The sequence below is a fragment of the Sus scrofa genome, chromosome 17 (genome assembly GCF_054392235.1).
Source record: "Sus scrofa isolate SSC_HxYL_T2T_F1_AM1 chromosome 17, Sscrofa_HxYL_maternal_Yorkshire_Landrace_v2.0, whole genome shotgun sequence".
Lineage (NCBI taxonomy): Eukaryota > Metazoa > Chordata > Mammalia > Artiodactyla > Suidae > Sus > Sus scrofa.
The window spans coordinates 37651125-37678578 of NC_139399.1; the positions used below are offsets into that span (position 1 = coordinate 37651125).

Below are 27454 nucleotides of genomic sequence, written 5' to 3' on the forward strand. Positions count from 1 at the left end.
TCACTGTCCCACGGACAAGAACCGATTCTCATCTGGAGGTTCGGGGCGGCAGTGGGTCACAGTAACACAGGAATGAGCAGGAAGGGAGCTAGGTGAAAATGTCGCACGGGGCCTCCTGCCCACAACAGCATGGCCTTCTCCACGGACCCTATGCCGGGCAGTAAACGTGGACAAGCCAGCGGCCCTGCACACTGGCATGTGGCGTTTCTTGAACTACAATGAAGATACAGTCTCAGGGATAGACAAGGCAGCCTCCCTCCAGAGCTGCAAACCTGGGAAGAGGCAGGACCGCAGTCTTCGAAAATTGACCCCATGTGGAATTCTCAGCAGCCGCGACCCCGTCCAGCTCACCGGTCTCTGCGAGGCCGCCCGGTGGGTTACGGAAGGCTGAGATGCCCCAATTTCAGGCCCCGCAGCCCCCAGGCGGAGGTCTGAGAGCCGAAGGGGCCTCCACAGCTTAGCAGTGGAGCACTTTCCTGCGCTTCCGGGCTGCACGCAAGGCTATCGACGTCATCACTCGGCGACGGCCCAGGACCAATTGGAAGGCTGTGTGACAGCCAATGGGTGGTGAGTGCTTCGGAACCTGGGGCGGGGCGGGCGGAGGTAGGCAGCTTCTGTGTTCCTCTTGAAGCAGTTTAGAATTTGTTGTAGGTAGTGCCTCCTGGTCTCCTGGTCTGGTTTTGTTTGCTTTTTTTTTTTTTTTTTTTTTTAAGAAATTCTAAGATGTTTCTAACAATGGTAGCAATATTGCCAGCCCTTCCCCTTTTTTTTCCATACCTATGGCATGTGGAGGGTCCCATGCCATGGATGGACTCTCGCCATGGCGACAACACCAGATCCTCAACTGCTAGCCTACCAGGGAACTCCTATAGCTTTGCTTTTAAAGCAGATCATTTCCTGATTAAACCAGCATACCTTCTTTACATTATAATATGGTGAGCATTCCAAGAAATTCAGTGATTTTCCAGATATATTGAAGTATATTTGACAAAATTATTTATCTTTAAAGAGTATGTGGTGATTTAATAAACGTATGCATTGTGGAATGATTACCACAAGCTCCATTAAACATTCTTTAAAATGTTATTTTAATAACTGCATAATAAACCAGTGCATGGATGTATTATAAATGATTCAGTCCTTCTTGTGGGCAAGCCGGCTGTTCCCAAATTTTCACTAATATTACTTCAAAATTGTTCACTCCCTCTTACTTCCTTAGGATGACTTCAGGGCCTGTTACATGGAGATAAACATCTATTCTAACCACCCCGAGATGGCATTTCTCACAGCAAATTCTGCATCACAGGTTATTGTTTAACCTCTGGTCAATTTGTGGCATTCATTTGTTTATCCTTTTTGTAGTATTCCCTTGTCTCCTCTTTGTCACATGCATATGCATATGTGAATATTCCCCTGTATCCACTATGTGTATGCGTTTGTAAGTTGTCTGCGTTCTTTGCTAGCTTTGCATTGGGCCGTTGGTGTTTTCCTTGTTGATTTCTATAGCTTCTTTCAATAACCCAATGTAATTTCCACTTTGTAACCTGATCACATAGCATATCTAAAGAGAACTGAAGGAGTTCCCGTCGTGGTGCAGCAGAAACAAATCCGACTAGGAACCATGAGGTTGAGGGTTCAATCCCTGGCCTTGCTCAGCGGGTTAAGGATCCAGCGTTGCCGTGAGCTGTGGTGTAGGTTGCAGACGTGGCTTGGATCTGGCATTTCTATGGCTGTGGTGTAGGCCAGCAGTTACAGCTCTGATTAGACCCCTAGCCTGGGAACCTCCATATGCTGTGGGTGCGGCCCTAAAAATCTATAACAATCATATCCACTTGGTCAATCGCTAAAGCTATTATGATCCCAACTAAAGAAGTCCTTTCAGCACTGAACACTAACTTGGATAGAACACAGAATCCTGGCTGCTCTTTTCCATGTATTCATGCTTCTGTGTCTACATGGATTTCTTCCTTCTAAATACTTCCTGTGTTCTTTTAAACTCTTAGGATCTTTGATAGTGACAAGTTAAGATTGAAGCAATGTTACAAGGTTTTATTTGAAATTGTCCTATAAAAAGTGGTACATCACTTATTTTGACAATCTGTTGAAAGTTTATTTCAAAGCATTTGTGGCCAGATTAAATTTACACAAATGTGAGGCTCATGATACTATATGTGAATTATGATTTAATGGAATCTGAACTCTTTCAAAAAATAAGGTGCTATTCTTTTGTATATTTCCCACCTCCTATCATGAATTATCATATATATAGGCTTTTCTTGCAGCCATTTTATTTGGGCTCATATCTTGAAGACTGAGGACTACGTTTTTTGAAACTATGGAGAGGTCTGATAAGTTGAACATCATGCTGGAGACACTAAGACACTGTTTGTGTGAAAATCCCTTACTTAAAACTGTTTCAGTCCATTGGTGAGGAATGTGCGTGTGGGAATGGAAAATGGTGCAGCTGCTGTAGAAGACAGATGGGGGGTTCCTCAAAAAGTTAAATACAGAATTGCCACATGATCCAGCAATTCAGGCTCTAGATACATCCCCAAAAGAAATAAACGCAGGGACTCAGATACTTGTAATCCAGTAGAAAGTCATTATGTTTATACTGGTGTACAAATATATATAGTGTATGTTATCACACACAAAGATTCAGTCCAGAACCACTGGAATATGAGTATGACCATCTTTAGGACTCTGGTCTGCACAGAGCACTGCTGTGGAGATTCAGTTCTGGCTCCCAAATTGCTGTTATCTTGGGTACGTTGCAGTTTTAAAATGGCAAATGACTGTTTCCCAACTCCTTCCTTTTTGGTGCTTAGAGCCCCACCTCCAATTCCCTAAACACCTCCAGGGGCCTGGAAATCATGAACATGTCTGAGCTTATGGTGTGAGACTTTGTCCTGGTCAGGGAGCTGGGCTGGCTTCTGGGGAGGAGACAGCTGAGTGGAGATGAATTAACTGGGGGAAAGAGGGAGGATCTGAACAGGATGTGCAAACGGCCTGAGGAGGGAAGGATTCGGCACCCAGCAGGCCTGTGCCCAGGAGGGTGCCGAGGTGAGATGGCCATGATGCAATCAGGCAGGAGGGCCAAGTCCCTGGGGTTTTGCAAGAAGTTGCCCCACCTCCACTCAATGTCTTAGAAACCACACTTCTCAGTGTTGACTTATGGATTCATGCAAACCAGACACAACTTTTAGTATGCTATTTAATCACACCCAGTTTAGTTCCCTTTTGGCATTTACCTGATCTCTGTTCTGCTGTAGCTGGGGAGACTGGTCTGCACAGAGTACCACTGTGGAGGTTCAGTCCTGGCTCAGACTCGCTGTGATCTTGGGTAGGCTGGCTAACCTTCCTGTGCCTCTGTTTCCTCCTCTGTATAATAGGAATAATGATACTACCCCTTCGCAGAGTTTTGTGAGAAAGTGACATACTACTAACAGTAGGGCTCACCCTCCGTAAGCACGAGGCACATACTGTTCTTATTAACCCGTTTGGGCAAGGAGATTCATTTCTGGAGAAGTCGGGGCTCTGGGTGCGGGAGAGCAGGAGGGTCCTAGACTACTAGGGAAAGACTCAACTCTCAGTGTGTGCACCTAGGGGTGAGCCCCATGCTCCATGAATGGGCTGGCTTCTGAAAATCCTGAGAAGGGAAGCGATTGCAGGATCCACTTCTGGGTGAACCTGGAGGCAGAGCCAGCAGTTGTGCACAGAAGGTGGGGTTGTTCTGGAACCAGGACATGCTTTTTTATCTGCAGCAGAAAGTAAAGATTGTGCAGGTTCTTACAAATCAGAAGCTGGAAAATAGGGCAGCCGGAAGCCTCCTTGCTTGGACCCTCTCACCTGGGCCCGGGACCAGGGCGCTTTGGTCCACACAGCATCCCAGCCACTTCGGGCAGATGCTTTATGACTGTCAGAGCCAGTAAGAGAGGGAAGGTGGCGGCTGTGCAGCAGATCTGCCACATTCTACACTCGCAAACTTAACCAGAAGACACCGGATAAGAAGTCGGCCCAGGGCCCGCTGGACGTCTGGGAGAGACGAGGATCAACCGAGGCTGGGGAGCTGCGATATTAAGCCCCTGGGGTGGAGGGCGCGTTCCAGAGGTGTCCAGAGATCGCACACGTTCGGAGGCTCTAGGAGCACAGACGGCTCCCGCTCAGCTCCTGAACCGCGTCGGCACAGCGAGGTCTAACGAACCCAGCCGGACCACGCAACGAACCTAGGGATCAGCCAACCGCTTCCTGCGGCACGTGGCGGAGCCCCGCCCCTTCTCCAGGCCCCTCCTATCACCCTTACGCCCCGCCCTCTTCGGCGCTGGATACCCCGCTTCTCCCGGCGCCAAGCTCCTGACGCCACGCCCCTCCACCAACGCTCCGCCCAGTCTGGCTCTCGACGCTCCGCCCTTCTCTGAGCCCTTCCAGCTTGTGTCACTTCCTCCCCGCGCCCAACCCTCCGCCGCCCAGTACCGTCTGACGTCACGCCACCCCCCCGCCCCTGGCGACCCGCCCTCTTGTACTGCCCACCTGCTGCAGCGGGCCCGCAGCTCACGTGATTTTCGGGGGCAGGCCGACCCCGCCCCTGCCGCGTAGCGGGAGAGGCAGAGCTGCCGTTGCAGCCTCCTGCGCAGGCGCAGACTTTAGCTCGCGGTGGGTGACGTAATTCTTCGCTGCTGGCCGAACGCGCGGCGGCAGCGTGCGTCGGCTCACGTAACTTCCTCGAAGGGCCTCTGCAGTCGGCCGTGCGTGCGCAGGCCCTACCCGGCCCGCGAGGGGCGGGGCAGGGCCTACGGCGGCCAATCGGCGTCGCCTTCACCGCCCCTCGCGCCCCGCCCCCGGTCCGTTCGTCTGTCCCCTGGCCTGGTCCTCGGAAGCGCTGGGTCTGCGGCGGCCGGGCGGGCGGTGGGTGAGCAGCCTGGGGGGCCGGAGGCTGCGGCCTGGGCTCCGAGTCGGGCTCAAAGGTCACGAGTGGGCGGGAGGGCGTCAGGGAGCCGGAGGTGGTCCGGCCGGCAGCGGCGAAGAGAGGAGGCCACCTGCGGCCATTGCCCTGCTGACAGGCGGCCACTCGGGCTGGACGGGTAGGTGAGGTCGGCCCCGGGGACCTGGGCCTGTGGAGGGCGGCACATGCCGAAGCGGACGGCGGGTACGCCGCGGGGAACGTTCGCGCCGTATTGGGCAGGACGGGGCTCCGGACGGGCCGGGCAGTGGGAACCTGGTGCGCGGGCGAGGCGAGCTGTAGCTGCCTGCCCTGTGACCTTGTCGGCGCCTTTCCTGTGAAGCTTGCTCCGGGACGCCCGCGCGGCTGCAGCCTTCACGACGGCCTGTCAGTCTCCTGCATAGGAACCCCTGCTGAAAACCCTGCCCAGGATAGCGCCGCTGAACACGCATCGTTCAGGTGCTGCGACGGTGCTGCCCGTGGTAGGGCCTTATGGGGTTGGAGGTGGCCGTGGATTGTGGCCACTTTTCCATGAAGTTTTGTCTATGAATAGTAGTTATTTAGTTGGTTGTTTTCCAAGGCAGACAGTGGTCGCCATGTGTTTTAATTATTATGTTTCCTGGTCAAATAAGTAGGCGTTATTTATTGTCGCTATAAATTCTCTTCGTTTTGGGGTCTGGGACTGTAAGCAGGTTAGGAAGTAACCTAGATAAGGTATTGCTTTAACGTAGTTCATTAATCATAACTTTTATCTTTGGGGGATCAGTCTCTCTTCATGCAAGTATGTCATGAAGCTGTATCTGGGCTTCAGAAAAATGCTAAGAAGTGACGTGTGTTTTGAATCTGTACATGAGAAAAGTTGGGTTTCTGTCATTAATCACTTTATGTTCTCTCAAGAACTGAAATCATCCTCATAATTTTTAATCCTTCTACTTCAGTGGTTGCTCATGCATGAGTAATTTTTGGTTTTGTTCCCAAGGCTGCTTCTGGGAGGAAGAAACATGGAGAGTGGTGCAGTTCTGCTAGAATCCAAGTCCTCACCACTGAACCTTCTGCACGAGATGCACCAGCTCCGCCTGCTGGGTCATCTGTGCGACGTGACGGTCAGCGTGGAGTACCAGGGTGTCCGCGAGGAGTTCATGGCCCACAAGGCAGTGCTGGCGGCCACCAGCAAGTTTTTTAAGGAAGTTTTCCTTAACGAGAAGGCCGCAGCTGGCGCCAGGACTAACGTCTACTTAGATGAAGTGCAGGTCGCCGATTTTGCTTCCTTTCTTGAGTTTGTCTATACTGCAAAGGTACAGGTGGAAGAAGATCGGGTGCAGCGAATGCTGGAGATGGCTGAGAAGCTGAAATGTTTGGACTTATCTGAAACCTGTTTTCAGTTAAAGAAACAGATGTTAGAGTCAGTACTTCTGGAGTTGCAGAATTTCTCCGAGTCTCAGGAGGTTGAGGACGGTGGTGGCTCCCAGGTTGCTGCTGCTGCTGCTGCTGTTGACCCCAACACTCGGGGGGCAGGTTTGGCTGGGGACCGACCTCTGACCAGCAGCCTCCCGGGCTCCTCAGATCCCCAGGCAGAGAGAATCAGCAACGGCTTATTGCCAGCTCTGCCCCCAAGGAAGTCCAGGGAGAAGCCAGACAAGAGAAAAGAGGTTGTGAAGCCCCCCTACCCTAAGATCAGAAGGGCTAGCGGGAGGCTGGCTGGGAGGAAGGTGTTCGTTGAAATTCCTAAAAAGAAGTACACACGCAGACTCCGGGAGCAGCAGGGCAGTGCAGCGAGCGATGCAGGGGACTGCGGGGCACCCCAAGAGCCCAGCCCGGACGCTGTGGGAACAGAGGGGGAGCCAAGGACAAAAGAGGAGGCCCGAGATGCCAGTGCCAGGGAGGCAGAGACTGCGCTGCCTGAAGCGAGGCCGGGGGAGGGAGAGGAGGACGAGGGGGCTGCAGCGGAGGAAGGGACGGCGGGGACCAGGCGGAGTGACTTCCCATGCACCAGCTGCGGGAAGGCCTTTCTGTACGAGAAGAGCTTCCTGAAGCACATCAGGCACCACCATGGTGTGGCCACCGAGGTGGTTCACCGCTGCGACACCTGCGGCCAGACCTTTGCCAACCGCTGCAACCTGAGGGGCCACCAGCGCCATGTGCACAGCAGCGAGCGCCGCTTCCCGTGTGAGCTGTGCGGCAAGAAGTTCAAGAGGAAGAAGGACGTGAAGCGACACGTGGTGCAGGTACACGAGGGCGGCGGAGAGCGGCACCAGTGCCAGCAATGCGGCAAGGGCCTGAGCTCCAAGACGGCGCTGCGGTTGCACGAGCGCACGCACACCGGCCACAGGCCCTACGGCTGCCCCGAGTGCCAGGCCGCCTTCTCGCAGCCCTCGGCGCTCAAGACACACCTGAGGTGGGCCTGCTGGCTCCCTGGGGGAGGTGGGGTGTCTTGGGGCTCTGCCAGCGTGGCTGCAGTGTCGCCCGAGCTGTCACTTGTCAGCTTGCTCCCTCTAGTCGGGGGCCGTTTTGAGACTCTGGGTTCACTCTGGGCAGCGATGCTGGGATGTCCCCCCAGCCTGGGCTGAGGGGGGCTCCCTCCCTGGGAGCCACTCCTGTGGGGCGGGGGCCGTCGACCCCACTCCCTCTCCCCAAGCTTCATTTAGAATGGGGGCCCGAGACCAGCTGGGTAGCACAGTCCCACTGCAGACCCTAGTGAGGTGATGCTTCTCTGGGCTTGGGGACTGCTGGCCACCAGTTAGCCCCAATGCAGGAATTAGGACAAACAGTGATTCTGTTCAGTGATTTTTTTTTTTCAGATGTAACTCACTATAATTTAAAAATTTAACTTTCAGGGCATCACTGTACATTTTAGAACTTGGCAGAATAAGCTTTTTTGTTTGTTTAATTTTATTAGAGCAAGAGCATAGCTGACTTAGTGTTCTGTTAGTTTCAGGTCTGTGTACAGCAAAGTGGATTAGTCATACGTATAAATATATCCCTTCTTTTCTCGCACATAGGTTATCACAGACTGTTGAGTAGATTTTCCTGTTTAGTGATCTTTGAACTGTAGGTGGGTGATATTCAGTGTTTAAAGTTCCCACGTTTATGCTTGAAATCCAGATGTGGCTGGTTTCTCCTCTGCCTCAGACCTGCCTGTGAACCCGGGCTATGTGGGGAGGTAGCTGGGTGTCGTCGTCTTTACTGTCACTTAACAGCCTGGCTCAGGAAGGGCTTGGTAACCTTGGTGACAGCCATGCCATCCTCAGGAATGCACCTGTGACCAGCTTGCCTCATGTTGAGAGCAGTTCTTTCTAGACTGTTCTATCGAATTAGGGAAGGATGGGAAACATTTTGATCATGTGGAACTTTGTCAGCAGTGGTCCCCGGGGTGTTTGTAGTGCTTACTCCCAACGAGGAAGCTTTACAGACACTGTGCAGTGCAGTCCAGTGCTGTGAACACCAGGGGAGGCCAGGCCTCCGGCTGCACGTGCACGAACCAGATGCTGGGCTTCTCGGAGCTGGGCAGTCTTGGCCGCAGGCAGAAATGGATTTGGGGTGAGAGCCAGGGCCTCTGTCCCTTTCAGGGCTTTGCCTTAGGGTTTCTGCAGTGAACCGTCCCGTAGGTGAGGGTGGAAGTGGTTTTGCCAAGTGAGCTTTGAAACCCGTACCGAGTTACCCTCTGCATGCTGTGCTTTCAGAATTCACACAGGGGAGAAGCCTTTTGTCTGTGATGAATGTGGTGCAAGATTCACTCAGAACCACATGCTGATTTACCATAAAAGGTGTCACACAGGTAAGCACTCAGGCTGTCCTGCTCGCATGTCTTTCCTGGCTGTGGAAGGGAAGCCACAGCTCACCTAGAAGTGGTTCGGGTTAAAGCCGTGGCGCGCCTTCCCCTCTGGGAAGTGAGCACAGCTAAATAGAATACGCCTGCTGCCTTCAGTGCTGTGGGCCGCTTGTGGCGGTGGCCATGCACACTGGCCTGGGAACTGGCCCGTGAGTCCTAAAGAAATTGTTCTGAACGTGGGAAAAGCCACATGCTCTTACCCGCTTCTTCCTGATAAGAGCGGTGGGAACCGCCTGACTGTCTGGGGGGTGTTCAGTAGATGGTAAATCTACCCCTCCTGACCCGACCCGGCTCTTGGAAGGAAGGGCTCTGAACGTCATGGAAAACACCTGCACGTGGATGCCCCCTTGAAAAAATGCAGCTATGCAAACGGTTAATCCCAACTTTGCGTAAAAGATTGGTTTTCAAAATTTTTTGTGGTGTGATTTTATTCCGTGAAGGAGGACACGTAAGCCCCTTAGCCCGATCCTAGGAGACCCTCCTGAAGTTCAGGGCCCTGCGGCAAGTGACACCAGCTGCTGTGCACTGGTTATCTCACTGACAAAGCTTTTTACTTACCTTTACTTCTAAGCACTGTCATGTGAGCCTTAAGTTCAAATATAAAGTAGACAGGTGAGCCACTTAATGAGGTGAACTACTAAAGTGAGCAGAATTGGGGTCTAATGGAAGACTGAGGTGGGGGCTAAGGGCAGGTCACACTGAAAGATTAAATTAGAATTGGTTATCTGATGAAAATGCCAATGTACTTGGCCTTTATTTTTTTTTATTTTTTCAGGCTGCACCCGCAGCATGTGGAAGTTCCTAGGCTAGGAGTCAAATCGGAGCAGTATCTGCCGGCTTATGCCACAGCCACAGCAACTTGGGATCCAAACCACATCTGAAATCTACCCTGCAGCTTGCAGCAAGGCCAGGGATCGAACTCACATCCTCATGGACACTAGTCAGGTTCTTAACCCATTGAGCCACAACAGGAACTCTTTTTTTTGGCTTTATTAAAGCTGGAATTATAATTGCGTTTGTGAAATTGGAGCACACCTGACAGAGGAGTCTGATGGGACCAGAGCCCAGGCTGCACAGCGCAAAGGGCAGACGACCCTCCTCATGCGACCTGCTCGGTGCTGGGAGTGCTGCTCTGAAAAAGACACAAGCATCCAGCCTGGATGTCCCCTTTCACGAGGGGCTCTTATTCTGATGATGACCCACAGAAGCACTTTGAAAAGGTTCCTGGTGGCTCAGTAGGTTAAGGATCCATGTTGTCGTTGCTCTGGAGCCGGTTCAATCCCTGGCCCAGGAACTTCTATGTGCCACGGGCACAGCCAAGAAAACAAAAACGCAGTGATTCCACCACACTGGCTGTAGACTATTTTCTTGTTTGGAAGGACTGAATTTCCAGGATGGGAGCTGGCTGAAGGGGCTCCTTCATTCTAATCTACTGGAATCTTTGTGGGTTACACCAGTTCGCAGCAAATAGCAAGCCCTGCATTTGAAGAGAAGTTGAATGTAGAAGACATGACAGGCTGCCCCCCAGCGCACTCAGGAGGGGTTCGTGTGGGTTTTAGAGGGAGGAGCCCCCTCTTGCGTGTCCCAGTGCCCGTGTCACTTCTAAGTTCCTGTTTCATCCTTCATGTAGGTGAACGGCCTTTCATGTGTGAAACATGTGGCAAGAGTTTCGCTTCTAAGGAGTATCTGAAGCATCACAACAGAATCCATACTGGATCCAAACCCTTTAAATGTGAAGTTTGTTTCAGGACTTTTGCTCAGCGGAATTCACTTTACCAGCATATCAAAGTCCACACAGGTATGGCTGGAGTGTCACCGGGGATGGGAGGGCAGTGTGGCAGGAAAGTATCTCGAAGGGTTTGTGTAGATTCACTAGCTTTACTTGGAACTTAGCTTTGTGTCCTAAATAGCACGGTTTTTGGCTTGACAGCCCAAAAGGGTGACTGTGTGAGCACAGGTGTGGGTGCGTGCACGCCCAGCATTTCCGGTTATTTGGGGACAGTGACCAACATACAGCCATGGACACATGCCACAGGCCCACCACTGCTGTGGGAACTGGGCCAAGTCCATGGCTGTGGCCCCAGCCAGGGAAGGGACCTTTTCCGCAGAGGCCAGGGACTGGTGTCTCAGGGACGTGTGTCTGTAGCGCCAAGCTCTTCCTTCCCAGGGGAGCGTCCCTACTGCTGCGACCAGTGCGGCAAGCAGTTCACACAGCTCAACGCGCTGCAGCGCCACCACCGGATCCACACGGGGGAGAAGCCCTTCATGTGCAACGCGTGCGGGCGGACGTTCACCGACAAGTCCACCCTCCGGAGACACACCTCGGTGAGCGCGGGCGGTCCCGGGGGTGGGGGGCGGCGTCTGCCTTACCCTGTGGCAGGGCCACCTCCGCCTGGGGGTGGAGTGAGTACCCTCCTGGCAGGACGGTGGTGGTGAAGTGAGGGCCATTCTGCCGGCACGCCCCATTTTGGTGACCTGGGAGGTTGACAGGTCCTCGTTCGGGGACTGCTCTGTGTCCGGTCTGCAGATCCACGACAAGACCACCCCGTGGAAGTCCTTCCTCGTCATTGTGGATGGCTCACCCAAAAATGACGACGGGCACAAGACTGAACAGCCTGATGAAGAGTACGCAACAGCCAAACTCTCTGATAAACTGCTGTCTTTCGCAGAAAATGGCCATTTTCACAACCTGGCCACAGTCCAGGGCAGTGTGCCCCCCGTGCATGAGGACAGGCTTGCAGACCCAGCCTGCAAGTCTGACGGCCCTGTGGTGTCCCAGGACACGCTGCTGGCCACCGCCATCAGCGAGCTCAGCGAGCTGACACCCCAGGCCGACCCGGGGCCCGAGCAGCTCCACTCTCTGACCAGCATGGAGTAGAGCTGGGCACCTGTGAGTATCAGCTGGACGCCGGGAGCCAAGAGAGAGAATTGGGCCAGAATGGCTTCCGCAGGTTTTCCTGAATTTCCATGCCTTGCACGTCGTCTTCATCAAACCATCTCCCGAGCTTCCCTGCCAAGTCTTGATCTGCATGATCTCAGCCACTTAATCACCAAACCAGGCAGTTATGCAACCTCACTCAGTCTGGTGTCATCACTGTCATCTCCGTGTCCAACTCACGCTTGCTGGTGCCTGGCTCGACTGTCTCAGGGCCTTTAGCTTCCATCTGCGTTTGTCCCCCAGATACTTCCAAGCTATTTTTCTACCAACTTGAAATAAAACTGGGACCATATATGTGTTCTCAGCTGTTTGCTTCCTATCTGAAGCAAGTCAGATCTGCTCTGGGGACCCTGGAGTGGGGCTAAGACAGTGCCCAGCCATCCCTCAAGCCCTGGCTGTGGGGCTAAACCGAGCGCCGTACTCCACATCCATGTGGCTCGGCTAGCAAGATGGTCGGGAGATGACTTCCAAGATGAAACGTGGCTGTTGGGTTTCACTCCTAAAAAGCTGTCCTACCAAAGACTAGCAGAAAAATAGTTTTTGCATAGAGGTGTGAAAAATTAAGGGGCTTTGAGAACACCTCAGTGTAGCTGTTTTATCACAAGTAGCAATGAGGTGGTTGTGGCAAATCTAAACAGAATATTGGTATTTTTGTTAGGTTTTTCTGAGTCAATTTCTGTAATTTTCAGAAATCCAGAATTTCTGACACCTCAGGAATCTGACGCAGACAAGTCACTGGCGCACGCCTGTGCCCCCCCACCCCCCACCTGGGCGTCTGTGTGGACTTGACAGAAGGGACCAAAAGCCTTGGCACATACATGTCTTTGGTTCGCCTTAAGAGTGGGCTGTGGAACCGCTAACCTTGTCTTAAGTGCTCTTGGCTGCCTCCTGGCGGCCTTTTTCGCAAAGGGCACGTGCAGCAGAAGGTAATCCCGCCGTCCTCACCCAGCCTGGGTCCAGGTCTGGCCATGAGGGCAGGCCACCGCCGTGTGCAGGATGCTTTGCCTCACATGGGACCCCAGTAAACATGTTCACTTAAAAAAGAGGATTTTTTTGTCACTAGTTGCTTTTTTACTTAATGTTTTAATTTATTAAACTTGCTGTGAAAACACTTTCCCTAAGGAAAAGGTACTTGATGCACAAAGTCCAGGATGAAGACAGCTGCGTGAGAGACCAGAAACCACCGAGGACGTAGTCTTGCCGGTGACACTCTGAGTGTGCAGGGACAGCCTCGGGGTGTGGGCGTCGACCCCAAGGCTCCACCTGCGCCCAAGGCAGTGCTGCTGACTCCTCACCTCCAGTCATGACAGCACCTCCTACTGTGTTTACAGAACACGCATGTCACTTGCCAGGATGAATGAACTGTTTCACAGAGTAAAGTCATCTTAATGAGAAGGAATTTAAATAATAGGTTATTTTGTTACCTGTTGGAAGAATTTGTCTTGAATTTTTCTTTGAAACTACAGAAAATTGTTTAATGCGCTAATAAATGTTTGTTTTATAAAAAGTGTTCCCAAATCTGTTTGCTTCCATTTATTAGGATTTAGGTTCTATACAAAAAGACTCCTGATTGAAACAGGTATAGTTCCCTTAATTCTAAGGCCTGTGCCCCATGCGTGTTCCTGCTGTGACAGGCTCTGGGCCCCCACTGCTGGTACTGTGGCCTCAGAGCCTCAGGACAGGCCACCGAGGGGATGCTCTGAGCCTACGGCCTTTGCTCTGAACCAAAGTTGGTTGTACAGGGTCTGAAAAAATAGGCCAGGTGGTGGGTGTAAAGCGTTATGAAAGGTGATCTTAACAGAAGTGTAGCTTTGCCGAAGGCAATAATCTTAACCAACAAATGTGAGTATAAGTTGTGATTTAGCTGTTAAGTTACGTGTCTTGCCACAGAAGGGACATTTTTTGAGGCCAAATTGTGGTAAGGGCCCTCCCGTGACTCTGTGGCAATGGGGCATCATCAGCATCTAGGTGCACATGTGTAACTCTAATATAGTCCATCCAATCTGAACATACAGAAAGTATGTGACCTTCTAATGGAGACAAAGGAGCAAAATGTCAAAGGGGAACTAACGGAGGGTTTACAAGGCTCGGGGCTCAGCCTTTGGATATGAATCCCCTGAGCCAATGCAGGCACGAATAAACAGTTTCCTGGCAATGAGCCTTGGTGTCCCGTCTCTCTGTATGTAGTCCTGCAACAAAATGAGTGCTTCTCCCCTTAACTAAACATGATGGTGTTCCTGTCATTTTAACATCATTTTAGGGGAAAGGCCATTTGTCCACATGCACCAAGACAGCCAGAACGCAGTCAAAGGGCTGCTTAGCAAGTCCATCACCCAGTGAGCCCCAGGAACCACCCACTTCCCTCCATCAACCTGCTGGGGACTCTGGGACTCTCCTAAAAGTGAGTCTTTAAAAACCACCACAGGAGTTTTTGTCAGAAAATAAGACTGAGTTCCCATCATGGCTCAGTGGTTAACGAACCCGACCAGGAACGATGAGGTTGCGGGTTTGATCCCTGGCCTTGCTCAGTGGGTTAAAGATCCGGCGTTGCCCTGAGCTGTGGTTGTAGGTTGCAGACGTGGCTCGGATCCCGTGCTGCTGTGGCTCTGGCATAGGCTGGTGGCTACAGCTCCGATTCGACCCCCAGCCTGGGAACCTCCATAGGCCTCGGGAGCGGCTCAAGAAAAGGCAAAAAGCCAAAAGAAAAAATAAGACTGAGAAGAGACAATTCAATGAGAACATAATCTTTAAGGCCAGCAAAATGATAGATTCGCTGATGGGCACGGCTGATTGGATCATTCATTTTAATATGCTCTGAATTAAATTGGAGGGACTTGAACAAGGCCCTCCGACAGCAACGGCAGCGGGCAACCGAGTCAACGTGGCTCTGCCCTGGGTGATGGGCTGGGGCTCCTGGTCCCCACTCAGGTCCAGGGACCTGGCAGTGGGTTCCTAATGGGGCAGCAGCTGGAGCAACAGACAGGGGGTCAAGAGGGAGCCCAGGATGCCACTCCCCCTGCCCTGTGGGGACAATTCCCAGGACAGGAAGCCACTCCCGTCCTGTGCAAACCAGCCAGGGAAGACTCTGGACATGCTGCTCATAACAACCACTTTATTCACATATAGGCTCACACAAAACAGAGGCTCCTTCTGCAAAGGTGGGTCTATCACGCCAGGGGTCGTTTTCCCACACCCTCCCCAGGGGCACGGGGCGCTTCGGGGGGCGAGCTGTGTCCCCATGTCCCGAGGAGGCCTGCGGCACAGGCAGGCATTGAAATGCACGGGGTCAGAGGAAACAAGAAATGTACACACTAGTCACAGTGACACCACCACACATGGTCACGACTGTAAAAATACTGTGTTAAAGTCATTAAATAAAAAAACTCACACAAGCTATAAAAACATCGCCACAAAAAGCAAAGCTTTCCTGTAAGAAATCTGAACTCATTCTGACTCAACAATGATTTGCTAAAATGCAAGGACTGTGACATAAACAGTCGTTGTACTTTGTTCATAGGTGACTCTCTATGCAGGCTGGAGACCTTGCCAGGCTCTAAGTCACAGCTCTGGCCACACTGAGGATGGTTTCAAGGGAGGAAGTCTGGACAACATTAATAGAACTTTCTTCTTCTCATTTTCCTTTTATGTTCTGGCAGGTCTGTTCTGGCCATTACAATTATTTTTCACATGAAATATTATAAAAACAAAATCTTAATCCGGGCACTGATCCCAGTGTTCATTTCAATACAAACAACTCTGACGGGAAAGATGCTAATACTGTTGTTTTCCTCAGGTGTGTGTGCCCAGGAATCAGGACGAGAAGCTAAGTGAACTGCCTTCAAAGACACCAATCTGCCTGTACTTCACGTGGGCAGACCAGGTTCTGTTAACAAGTGGAAACAAACTGTGGGGACGAGCAATGAAGCGAACACGTGGCTAGAGAAGATCACAGCTCCTCATGGGACAGACTTATACCCAGAGGACTCAGGCCCCACGCCACCCCACAGGGGGAGCTTCTGGCCACCTGGGCACCAGGCCAGGCACACCAACCAAACCCAACTCCTGCTCTCTTAACGATTTTTCATCAGAGCTTCCAACAGAAGCGAAGCACCACCAAGCGGGCCCCACTCCAAATGCACCATTTGCCAGCTGACTCTGCAGGGACAAAGGACTCCTCTCAGGTGCCAGGGCCCAAGGGCAGGGCACCTGGTCTCCCAGTCCATTCCTGCGGCCCTCAGCTGACCTTCCTCTCCACCAGCTCGCCCTCACAAGTGACCCCACAGCTGGGCCTTCTCTACCTCCTCTCCGGTCACTCTCTCCCCCCCTCCCAGATGGACCCTCTCCATCCCCAAACGTCCCTCCCCACACAGCCCTGGGCCTGGGCACACCCAAAGCCACCAGTTCTGGTCGAGAGTCATCCAAAAACACAAACACCATTCCATTACCATCCGCCAGACGCTAGAAGTGTCATCTGTCTGTCCCCTGTTGTCACCTGGCACCAGACCATAGCAAACATACCCCATCTATGCCTAAGACGTTCTCAGAGGAGATTCAAGGAAACGAGCACATCTAAAGTGCAAGGTCAGCGTGTAACACAATGGGCAGGTCAAGTCCACAGGTCAACGGGATACATGTTACACGGGACAGAACTCAAACAGAGAAGATCCAACAACTCCACCAGCTAAGAGCCAGGCCTCCCAAAGCTCACTGGGATCCTTCCAGACCCACTGGCAGTAAACCTCTGAGGCGACTCACTCACCCCCACCTGGCCCAGCACGTCCACACGGGGATAAAACCACAACACACCTTCTCCAGCTTCCCTCAGACAAGCTCCTGGCCCTGGCAGGGGTGCACATGGGCGTGGCACATCTCAACGTGGAAGAGCGTGTAGCACAGAAGTGGAGGAAAGGGACGTGCAGTTATACCCCTTTATGTGAAAACAGGCAAGGGCTCCACCCCAACTAAAGCAGATACTCTCAACAGGAACGGGAAGCGCCACATTGCAGGGGCCTGTGTGTGTGTGTGTGTGTGTGTGTACGCGTGTGCAAGACCAGCCTCGCCTCCACACGCAGCCCCACACGCCAGCAAGAAGCGCTGGGAAGCTCCCTGCTCGCAGCTGTGGCGCTGGCAGACTCCGGCTGCTCCAAATTTTCACATGCACATTAGCCACAGAACAGTATAAAAAAGCAAAGAAACTGGTCACCAGCACCATCTAAAGAAGCACAAGATAACAAAAAGGAGAGATAATTTCTACCGAGGGGAATCACAAACGCATTCCAAGCCACCATCCTAACTAAACACACACTGAGAGGAGAAGACGGCTGCGAGTTCACAGAAAATGCACTGCGCCTATTGGATCAACCGGGTTGGTACTTAGGCCCGAGAAAAAGGACATATAAAGAGGTGGCAAAATGAAGCACGAGCTCTGCACACATCAAAGTAACAGGAATAAGACTGAAGAAGTTCTCGGAAAACCCTGGGGGCTCTGACAAGCGTGAAGCAGCGTGTCACACTCCTAACACACAGGCGCCTCCCCGTCCGCCCCACAGGGACACACGTGTGGCTCGTGTGCAACAAAATGAAGCCACTGGATGGCATCCATGACGATCCCTGGGCTAACCCTGCCACTCGCCACGACGACAGGGCTTCACTTGAGGTCGCCGTCGCCATCGCCATCCCCCGGGATGGACTTCTTGATGCGAAGCAGCATGGTGGTGAGCCACTGGTCCAGGCGCGAGATGGAGTCGAACTCCTTCACCTGGTGAGGGGAGAGGAATGCAGTCACTCCACAGAAACGACAGGAAACAGACCCAGAACCACAGCTTCCCAGGCCACTCACGTGGTCACAGCGGGAGCCGCTAACTTTCCGCATTACAACCACGCCCAGCCTACAACTTTCTTCACCCAGACTGCTGCTTTCACACTGTCCCAAGACTATGTCAATGGAGCCAGGGACACGTTCCCACACCTTCTGTATTGCTCTGCATGCTTCGTGCAATGGTGAAAACCCACAGCAGCCTTATAACCAGAAAAGCAAAGCTAACATGACAAAGGACACGAGACCCCATATCAGAATAAGGGAACGTGGAAACTTAATGCTGCCTCAGCATCCACCAGACACCAAAAAGTATTTGCAGAGACAGAAGGAGCGGACACAGGGTTCCTTGACTTCATTCCCACGCAAGACCAAAGAAGGGAGAGACCTCCAGATGGTAGCAAAGGTCACCCTATCAAAAGGCGAATGGAAGTTCCCAGGCCAGGGATGGGACCTGAACCACAGCAGTGACCTGAGCTGCTGCAGTGACAATGCTGGATCCTTAACCTGCTGCACCACAAGGGAGCTCCCTATCGGATTTGACTGCACTTAATCATGGATCAGATTATTTTCCATGGAAAGCATCCAAACAACAAATCCTAAGTGTATGTGATATACATTTGCCTCCCAGCTAAACTCAGCATGGCTCACAGAACTAATTAATTACTAAGGCTACTGGGATCTAAAAAACATGCCTTTTGATTACAACTTAGGTATAATGGCAATAATGTCCAAAATAACATTTAGTGTTTACATAGCGAAAAGGAGAAGAGGTTTCTGTAACATGAACTGTCAGGGGAGGTGCAAAATCTCAAAGGTGAACTCACTGCTTCCGTGTAAGCGTCACTGTTCTGCTCTTCATGAGCTTCCAGAAGTTTCTGGGAGCATAAATACAGAAAAATTAGTCTGGTAAGCTAAGAAGTTCCACCTATGAATACTTTAAATACAGAAATAGCCTTGCTGTCACGTAACTGATGCTGCCAAACACCTTACAAAGATGGGACATGCTTGACACAAGGTGTGAATCACCCCATGTCCTGGCCCAGCTTTGTGCTGGCAGCCCCAAGCCGCTGGTTCCAGATCACGGAGCTCGCACCTCTGGGCATCTGGGGCCACAGTGCAGGAGCAGGGAGTCCCCTGAGCAGCCCGGGACTTCACAGAAGGAAAACCTCACTGCAAACCCAACCGTCTACTTACTTTCAATAGTTTACATTCTCTTGAATCTGTGAATGCTGGAAACATTTCCTCATATTTCTCAAGAGCAAGCTGGGAGAGAAAACCACTCATTAACAGCTGACTCAATGCACCAGGAAACAGAGCTCTGCCATTCTATGAACTTCAGTAAGATTTATTTACATCCTATTTGAGTGCTAGACTCAACATCAGAAACGACCTGTGTTGATCAAACCCACTTATTTTGAATTTTCAACTTCAGGGAAGAAGTTGAAGACTTCTAAACCGGTTCTCTGAACGAGGCTGTGATAGAGAGGACACAGAGCTAGGCCTCACTTCAGACCCTGCAGCAGCTGTCTGTGGGCATCCACAGGGGGAGGCGGCAGTGCTGGGGCCAGGGTGTCACAGGCCCCCCCCCCCACTCCTGGCCCCTCCGCCCCAACACCGATCATGACCACATGGAGCTGCCCCGACCCTGCCCGGCCCCCCTCCAGCTCTCCCTCTGCTTTTCACTCCCTCCCAATCCTCACTCCAATTCCACTTCTCCCTTTTACTGTCTTCCCAGCCCTTATGTTCTTCAAAGCAAAAATGCTGAAGGAAGCGCCTGAAGTTAAGAGCTTCGGCAGCTGTCAGGGGACATCATGCTGGGGCAGGGTCACAGAGGAGCAGGGTGCACTGTGCTCGGGGTGAAGGGGTCAGACCATGCTCCTCACCTTGGCGTTCAGCTCGTCCACGATGAAGTGGCAGAGGGCGGCTTTGAAGAAGTAATCCTTTGCACTGTACTTCAGCAGAGGGTTGTCCATGGTGCTGGCCCCAACCTAGGCAGAGAGCGGGAAGCGCGGAAAGGTTGGCCTCCTCCCAGGAGGCACCCGCCGCCCGTCTACTCTTTAGCAAGTACCCTGTGTCTTCCTCCATTAGTTAAGTGTGAAATGAATACATTCTTTAACCCAACGTCACAGACCAGAATATGTTACTAGACAAGAAACACGATTTAACACCAAGTGCTGACCTGTGAACAGGACTGACGCAGAGACGGGAGAGACACTTTGCTCTGTGCCTCCTGCTAAGTCAACTGAAAGGCCTGGTCCTTTCATGTGAAACTGATGTAAGGAGACTGAAAGGTGGAAAGAAGAGCAAACCAGCCAGGGACGAGGGAAAACACAGCAGTGAGTTCCCTGATTTTTCTTTTTCTCGCATAAATCCCTGACTTGGAACAGAAAAAGCCAGCAACTCATAAATGCCAGTGGGTGCAGCAGGAAAAAAAGAATAAACGAAAAGTCTGCTCTTTGCAGCCAAAGGACCAGGAAAGGGCAGGCTAGCAAGACAGAGCATCTCTAGACAATACCTGCACTACCCCAGCACCACTCACGACAGCTATAGCCAGAGAGGGAGAAGGATGCCCAGCCTCCCGTGATGTGGAGAGGCTCCACTCTCCTACGAGGGGCCCAGAGCACCCCCGACAGGAGCAGTGGAGACCACTGAGGCCTGCAGGACTGAGGCCTGCTCACCTCCCAGCGGGCGTGGCTTCACCATCACCCCTTTCTAGCCAGGCCAGAGTCAAAGGGAACTGCTGAGAGGGGAGGTTTAAACAAGATCCAGTCTCATAACACAAGGTGAAAATGTCATTTTCAGCTGAAACTCACCTGCAATACCAGAGAAGGGAGGATCTCAAGCTGAACAAAAAAAGAAAACTAATAAGTGACAGCTCTCATTAGCAGAGATGTTAGAATTTCCTAGCCAAGATTTTAAAGAGATCCGCCTCAAGTGCTTCCACCGGCCATTACAAAAGTGCTTGAGACCAAAGGAAAACCAAAAGCATCAACAAAGAAAAAGAAATTCTCAGTAAAAAACCCCAGAAGATACAAAGAAGAAATTAATGGAAACTTCAGAACTGAGATACACAATAACCGACATAAAAAGGAGACGGCTTCCATGGCAGCTTGGATGTTAGAGGGACGAAGTGAAGCTACAGTAAAACATGAGAAATCAGCCTGAACGACAGGGGATAAACTGAGCAGAAAAAGGGGACAGAGCCTCAGGGGCTCTGTGTGACCATAAAGCAGGCATTTGGGCCGCCTGAGTCCCAGAGGGGAGAGAAAGACAGAGGGGCTAAAATGTACTTGAAGAAATAATAACGGAACATTTCCTAAATGTGGCAAGAAACACAAATCCAGATTCCAGAGATTCAGTGAGATCAAACAGCATAAAAGCAAAGATATCCAAGCCAAGCCACAGACTGCAGACTGAAGACAAAGAAAAACATTTTGAAAGTGGCAGAGAGTAATGTTTTCACCTACAGGGAAAACAACAGCCAACTTCTCATCAGAAACCACGCCAGCAGTAAGAGCACACTTGCCAAGCACTGAAAGAAAAGGGCTGCCAACCCAGGACTGTACACCCAGCGAAGATGCACTTTGGGAAGGAGACGCAGACCCTCCCAGATGCAGCAGCACCCAGAGACTGTGGCCAGCAGCCCCGCTGAAAGGGCAATGACAGGAGCCCTGAGCATCAGGAAGAAAGAACCTGGGACAGAATATGGGAAACACAGGGCCTTCTCTTCTGAATTTTCTAAATTATGTAGAGGTCTGTGATAATCTGCATGGGAAAAGACTCTGAAAAAGAATGGATGTGTGTACATGTACAATAGATCCACTGTGCTGTCCAGCAGAAATGATCAACACTGTAAATCAACTATACTTCAATAAAACTTTAAACAATGGAAAACAAGTACATAGAAGAAATATTACAATTAGATATTGAATGGGGGAGGATAAAGGGACAGAAATTAAGGTAAGATTTTTGTATTTCACTAACACTGAAAAAATGATGTCACCAAGGGCCTGTAATACATTAGGTAAATGTGGTACCTAGAGCGTCCACTACAAAAACTATTTAAAGAGATGCACCCCAAAACACTACAGGTAATCAAGCAATCCCCAGAAGACAGGAAAAAGAGAAAAACAAAACAACAAAAAAAAAGGATAAACAGAAGGCAAAAAAGGAGTTCCCGTCGTGGCTCAGTGGTTAACGAATCCAACTAGGAACCATGAGGTTGCGGGTTTGATCCCCGGCCTTGCTCAGTAGGTTAAGGATCCGGTGTTGCCGTGAGCTGTGGTGTAGGTCGCAGACACAGTTCGGATCCCACGTTGCTGTGGCTCTGGCGTAGGCCGGTGGCTGTAGCTCTGATCAAACCCCTAGCCTAGGAACCTCCATATGCCATAGGTGCACCCCTAGAAAAGGCAAAAAGAAAAAAAAAAAAAAAAAGGCAAAAAAATTAAATGGCCAGTTTCAGCTCAAATAGAGCAATAATTACATTAAACTGTGAACGGTTTAAATACACCAATTAAAAGGCAGAAACTGGCAGCATCACTTAAAAACACGACCTGACTATGCTGTCCTCAACAAACTTACCTCGGGTGTTAACAATATAGGCAGGTTGAAAGGAAAAGGATGCAAAAAGATATATAAACACTAATCTAAAGAAAGCAGAAGAGGCTATATTAGTTTCAGATAAAACTTCAGAGCAAAGAAAACTCCCCAAAACAGAGAGGCACATTATAGAATGATAAAAGGGTCAACCCACCAAGAAGACACAGCGATCCTAAATACAAATGCAGCAAACAGAGCTGCAAAACATGTGAAAATGTGAAGAAAAGACCCATAGAAATGAGAGCCAGACAAATCCTCAATGATGTTGGAGACAGCAAACTCCACTCTCAGCAAGAGAAATACACAGAAAATCAACAAGTACAAAGAACTCAATGCCTTCAACCAAGAGGAGCTACTCAACACTCACAGAACGTGGCCCCCAGCAACAGCAGAGCCATGGAACGTACTCAACACCCACAGAACACGGCCCCCCCAGCAACAGCAGAACAACAGAACATACTCAGCACTCATGGAATGGGCACCCCAGCAACAGCAGAACCACGAACATATGCCCAGACAGACCATATTCTGGGCCATAAAAAAAAAACTTCAACGGAGTTCCCATCGTGGCTCAGTGGTTAACAAACCCAACTAGGAACCATGAGGTTGCAGGTTCAATCCCTGGCCTTGCTCAGGGGATTAAGGATCCGGCGTTGCCGTGAGCTGTGGTGTGGGTCACAGACGCGGCTTGGATCCCATGTTGCTGTGGCTCTGGTGTAGGCCGGTGGCTACAGCTCCGATTGGACCCCTAGCCTGGGAACCTCCATATGCCGTGGGAGTGGCCCTAGAAAAAAAGGCAAAAAGACAAAAACAAAAACAAAAACAAACCTTCAACAAACTTAGAAGAACTGAAATTAGAGTTGTATCTTCCAGCCACAACAGAATCAAACTAGAAATGATCAAGTGAAAGATTAACAGAAACATCTCCAAACACTTGGAAATTAAACACTTATAAATAATCCATGGGTATCAATAAATATGATAAAATAAACAGAAATAGAACAATGTAAGAGAATTGAGAGACACAGTCAGAGTAGCTCTTAGAGGGGAACTGACGAGACTAAAAATGCACTCACAAAAAAAAAGAAAAATCAATATGCTAAGTTCCCTTCTCAACTCCCCCAAACGAAGAGCAAAACCAATCTGAAGAAAGTGGAAGGACAGAAATAAGGATAACAGGAGGAATCTATGAAATTGAAAACAGAAAAACAGAGAAAAATCACTGAATTCTACATGTCTAAAGAATAAAAACCAATCCTTTACAAACTCTTCCAAACAATGGAAGAAGGAAGCCTTCCCAAGTGCATTCTTCTAGGCTACTATGAGCTGCTACCAAAGCCAGAAGAGACATCACAAGAGAAAATTAAAGATCAATATCCCTTATGAATACAGTGCAAAACTGTAACAAAATACTAGCAAACTGGCTCATCAACTGACATAAAGGGTACACACCATGACTACATAGTGAAGGACTAATTCCATCCGGTGAGTCCCGCTCGTGCCCGTGACTCTGGGTGGTGATTCATCTCTAAGCCTTGGAACATCCTGCCTGAAGGAGCCTTTCTGCTCACCTGGGGTCTTAGGCCACGCAGTTCATCCAAGCTACAAAGGGACTGGAGGGTCAGGCCAGCTGGTGGGTGGTCACTACATCTATGATGAACCCAGCACAAACTGGATGCTACCCTGGTGGCAGTGCTGCACCTTTTCACACCCTGGTGCTGTTTGCTCACGCCCAGGGCTCTCCTGACCAACCCTCACCCACATCCTGAGCCTTTTCCTCTGGCTGATTTTTTATTTTAACGGCTGCACCCACAGCATATGCAAGTTCCTGAGAAGGAATTCGATCCAAGCCACAGCTGCAACAACGCCGGATCCTTTAACCTACTGCACCAGGCTGGAGAACGAACCCGCACCTCCACAATGACCCAAGCCACTGCAGTCGGATTCCTAATCTGCTGCACCACAGCAGGAACTTCTCTTTGGCTGATTTTAATCCATATCCTTCCACTATTAACAAGCCACAACTGGCATATGGCAGCTTGTACCAAGTTTTGTGAGGCCTCTAGAGAAGCTCAGAACGTGAAGGTGCTCCTGGAGACCTTGAAACTTTTCAACAATGGAGCAGGATTTATCCCGGGGATGTAAGCTGTGTCAATATATGAAACATGGTTTATTTTTTCTTAATTTTTTTTTTTTTTTTTTGGCCATACCCATAGCATGCTGATGTTCCAGGGCCAGGGATGGAACCTGCACCATGGCAGTGACAATGTCAGATCCATAAAACCTGCTTAGCCACTAGGGAACTCTAAAAATATGGCTGATTAACAGAATAAAGGGAAAAAAAACTACATGATCGTGTTGAAAGATGAAGAAAAAGCACTGGACAAAATCCAGTACACCTTGATGGTAAAAACACAACAAACTAGGAAGAGAAGGGAACTTCCTCAAACTGATAAAGGGCATCAACAAACACCTATAGCCAACATACTCAAGGGTAAAAGACAAAGCTTTCCTTCCAGGATGGGAGCAAGACAAGGATGTCTGCTCTTACTATTTATCATTGTTCTGGAGGGACTAGCCAGTGCAAATGACAAGAATATGAAGTAAAAAGCATCCAGATTAGAAAAGTAAAACCTGCACCACAGCAGTGACAATGCTGGATCCTTAACCTACTGAGCCACCAGGGAACTCCTGCAGGTGATTTTTGTATAAAGAAAACCTAAAGGAATCCCAAAAAATTCACTACAGTCAGTAAACAAGTTCAGCAAGGTTGCAGTATATAAAATTAACAAAATCATAAAAGGAAATTGAGAAAACAATAGCACCAAAAGAATAAAATACTTAGAGGAACATGTTTAACCAAAGATGCCTGACTTGCACACTACGAAACTCTGAAATATTGCTGAACAAAATTATAGATAATCCAAATAAATGCAAAGGCACCCCGAGTTCACAGGCTCTAGACCTGTTAAGACAGCAACACGTTCCAAGTGGGTCTGCAGCAATCACTGCAATCCTTATCCAAATCCCAGAGGGCTTTTTACCAGAAATTGACAAGTTGATCCTGAAACTCACATGGAAAGGCAAGGGACCCAGGGGAGCCAAAACAATCTTGAAAAAGAATGAAGCTGGAGGACTCAGACTTCCTTGATTTCAAAATCTACCACACAAAGCCAAGGCAATGAACACAATGTGGCACTGGCATAAAGACAGAAACACAGAGCAACAGAAGAACCGCGCCCAGGAATGAGCCCCACACATATGCGCAAATAATCTTCAGTGATGGCTCCAAGGCCACTTTGTGCCAAAAGGACAGTGTCTTCCACAAAGGGTGCTGAGAAACAGCATACACACAGGCAAATGAATGAGGCTGCACCCTTACCCAAACACATGCAAAAATTAACTCAAAGTGGACAGAAGAAGAAACCTAAAAGCTAAAATTATATGACTCTCAGAGTGAAACAAAGGAAAAGCCTCACAACCTAGGGTTTGATGATTTCTTGGATATGACATGAAAAGTACAGGCAACAAAAGAAAAAGGAGACAAGTCAGACTTCATCAGAATTTAAAATTGTATACACCAAAGGACACAACCAACAGAGTAAGAAGGCCACCCCCAGATATTTGCAAATCACCTATCTGATAAATGGTTAATATCCAGAATATACAAGGAACTTGTAAAACTCAACACCAAAAAATAATCCAATTCAAAAATGGACAAAGGAACACAGCAGCTACTTCTCTAATGAAGGTATACAAAAGGCCAATGAGCACATAGCAAGATGCTCGACATCACTAAGGACCAGGGAAACGGATATCGAAAACACAATGAGATACCGCTTCACACACTCGGGGAGCTATTACAGAAAAAACCCAGAACAGAGGTGTTGGGTGACTATGGAGAATCGGCACACTTGCACCTTGCCGGTGGGAACCATACATGGCACTGCCAGTGCGATGTGACAGTTCCTCAGGAAGAAGAGGCCCAGCCATCCCAATCCCAGATATATAAACAAGAAATGTCCAAACACACCCCCAGACCCTGAGCACAAGTATTCACAGACGCATGACTCCAACTGCCCCAAAGTGCAAACAACCCAAATGTCCATGAATCGACAACTGGTTAAGCCAACTGCAGAGCATCCCAAATGTCCCTCTGTATCCCAGGCGACTGGTTCGAGGACTGAGATGCCAGTATCAGCGATGCTTAAGCCCACAGTCAGCCCACTGCATCACATGGCAAACTCGCTCTCCATGGGACGGGGAGGAGAGGAGAATTCAGTTTCTTTACGCCATGACGATTTTTAATTAGGCAGTGGTGCTGGTTACACAGTCTGTGCACATACTAACTCACTGACCTGTAATCTTTAAGAGGCTGAATTACATCTCAATAAAGATCATGACTACATAAAGTTTAAAAGAAAAGATTCCTTCTCCCTCCTTCTCCTGGGAGCTGCGCAGACAGCAGCCTCACCTGCTCATAGACCTCAATGGCCTTCTGGTACTGCTCCAGCTGGGCAGCATACGCTGCCACCTTCAGCAGACACTTGTTGGCCGAGCTGCAACAAGAACCAGAGCAGAGTGAACCCTCCAAAAGAAGAACGCAAAGCCATCTCAGAACAGCCCAAGATGCTCACAGAGCATGTGAAGGAGGCATCTTTTATCACACATAACAAAGCCCATTAATTGCAATAAGAAAATTAATACTTGCCTGTTGGATTCTTCCCCTTTGTAATAATCAGCTGATTGTTCGTAATGGGCGATAGCCTGAAAACACACATATGCATTTTATTCAAACTACTTGTTTGCAGAGTTACATTTGACAGGTATTTTTCCTATAAATAAACCTATTCCAGTAGCAGACCTTTCATAACCCAGCCTATTTATCTTATAAACATAGAAGCATGCATGTCCAGAAGCCCAGTAGCAGACAGCTCCCTGTCCATCAGAATCTCCCCTCAACCCCCTCAAATGCCCAGCCACCCCACTGTCCCAGGCCTACGGCAGTGAGGGGCAGCCACACAACCCGTCCTTTCCAACAACGCTCTATGGGTGCCTCTGATGTGACACATACACCTGACTCTGCACCCTTCTCCAGGCCTGTCCCCTTCCCATTGCTGGAAGACAACAACCAAGTTCAGTGATGCTGGAAGCCACAAACTGAAGACAGCAGCCCTTCCATCGGCCTGGTTCCCAGGTGGTAGTCCCAGAACAGTGAGAGCGGGTTGTCATTTCAAAGGCCAGTGAGGACCACTCCATTCAGCCCATGGCTTGGTATAGCCCAGACGGCCCTCACAGACACCCAGCCCCATCCAGTTATTCTGGGTACTG

The 27454-nt window shown here is 50.0% G+C and overlaps 2 protein-coding genes across 8 annotated transcripts in view; one reads left to right on the plus strand and one right to left on the minus strand.

Moving 5' to 3' along the window:
• Positions 1 to 4840: 4840 nt before the first annotated feature.
• GZF1 (GDNF inducible zinc finger protein 1) lies at positions 4841 to 13213 on the plus strand. Of its 6 annotated transcripts, none has more exons than XR_014832936.1 (6): positions 4841 to 5146; positions 5919 to 7164; positions 8620 to 8714; positions 10399 to 10566; positions 10936 to 11093; positions 11296 to 13213. XR_014832936.1 is itself a non-coding variant. In XM_085004622.1 (6 exons), the coding sequence occupies exons 2-6, from the start codon at positions 5941 to 5943 to the stop codon at positions 11644 to 11646; spliced, it is 2166 nt and encodes a 721-aa protein (XP_084860748.1). In that variant the 5' UTR covers positions 4841 to 5398; positions 5919 to 5940; the 3' UTR covers positions 11647 to 13213. The 6 variants fall into 6 exon arrangements, 3 of the variants coding, with proteins under 3 accessions (XP_084860748.1, XP_084860749.1, XP_003134344.3); XR_014832935.1 differs by having other exon boundaries at positions 4841 to 5081; XM_085004622.1 differs by having other exon boundaries at positions 4841 to 5398; positions 5919 to 7334.
• A 1585-nt stretch (positions 13214 to 14798) lies between these two features.
• NAPB (NSF attachment protein beta) overlaps positions 14799 to 27454 on the minus strand; it is a 34773-nt gene continuing 22117 nt past the window's right edge. For both annotated transcript variants that reach the window (XM_085004624.1, XM_003134297.5), the window contains 6 exons: positions 26835 to 26890; positions 26598 to 26682; positions 19408 to 19512; positions 18719 to 18787; positions 18349 to 18399; positions 14799 to 17464 (listed from right to left, as the gene is read on the minus strand). In XM_085004624.1, coding sequence (XP_084860750.1) covers positions 17354 to 17464; positions 18349 to 18399; positions 18719 to 18787; positions 19408 to 19512; positions 26598 to 26682; positions 26835 to 26890 — 477 coding nt within the window. In that variant the 3' untranslated portion in view covers positions 14799 to 17353. The remainder of the gene's footprint in view (positions 17465 to 18348; positions 18400 to 18718; positions 18788 to 19407; positions 19513 to 26597; positions 26683 to 26834; positions 26891 to 27454) is intronic.

Excerpts from the sequence above, each read along its gene's own strand:
- GZF1 (XM_085004622.1), top strand. The coding sequence starts at position 5,941 with ATGGAGAGTGGTGCAGTTCTGCTAGAATCCAAGTCCTCACCACTGAAC. Across the intron at positions 8,715-10,398 it reads CCATAAAAGGTGTCACACAG|GTGAACGGCCTTTCATGTGT; the intron begins GTAAGCACTCAG and ends TCCTTCATGTAG. Across the intron at positions 11,094-11,295 it reads CCCTCCGGAGACACACCTCG|ATCCACGACAAGACCACCCC; the intron begins GTGAGCGCGGGC and ends TCCGGTCTGCAG.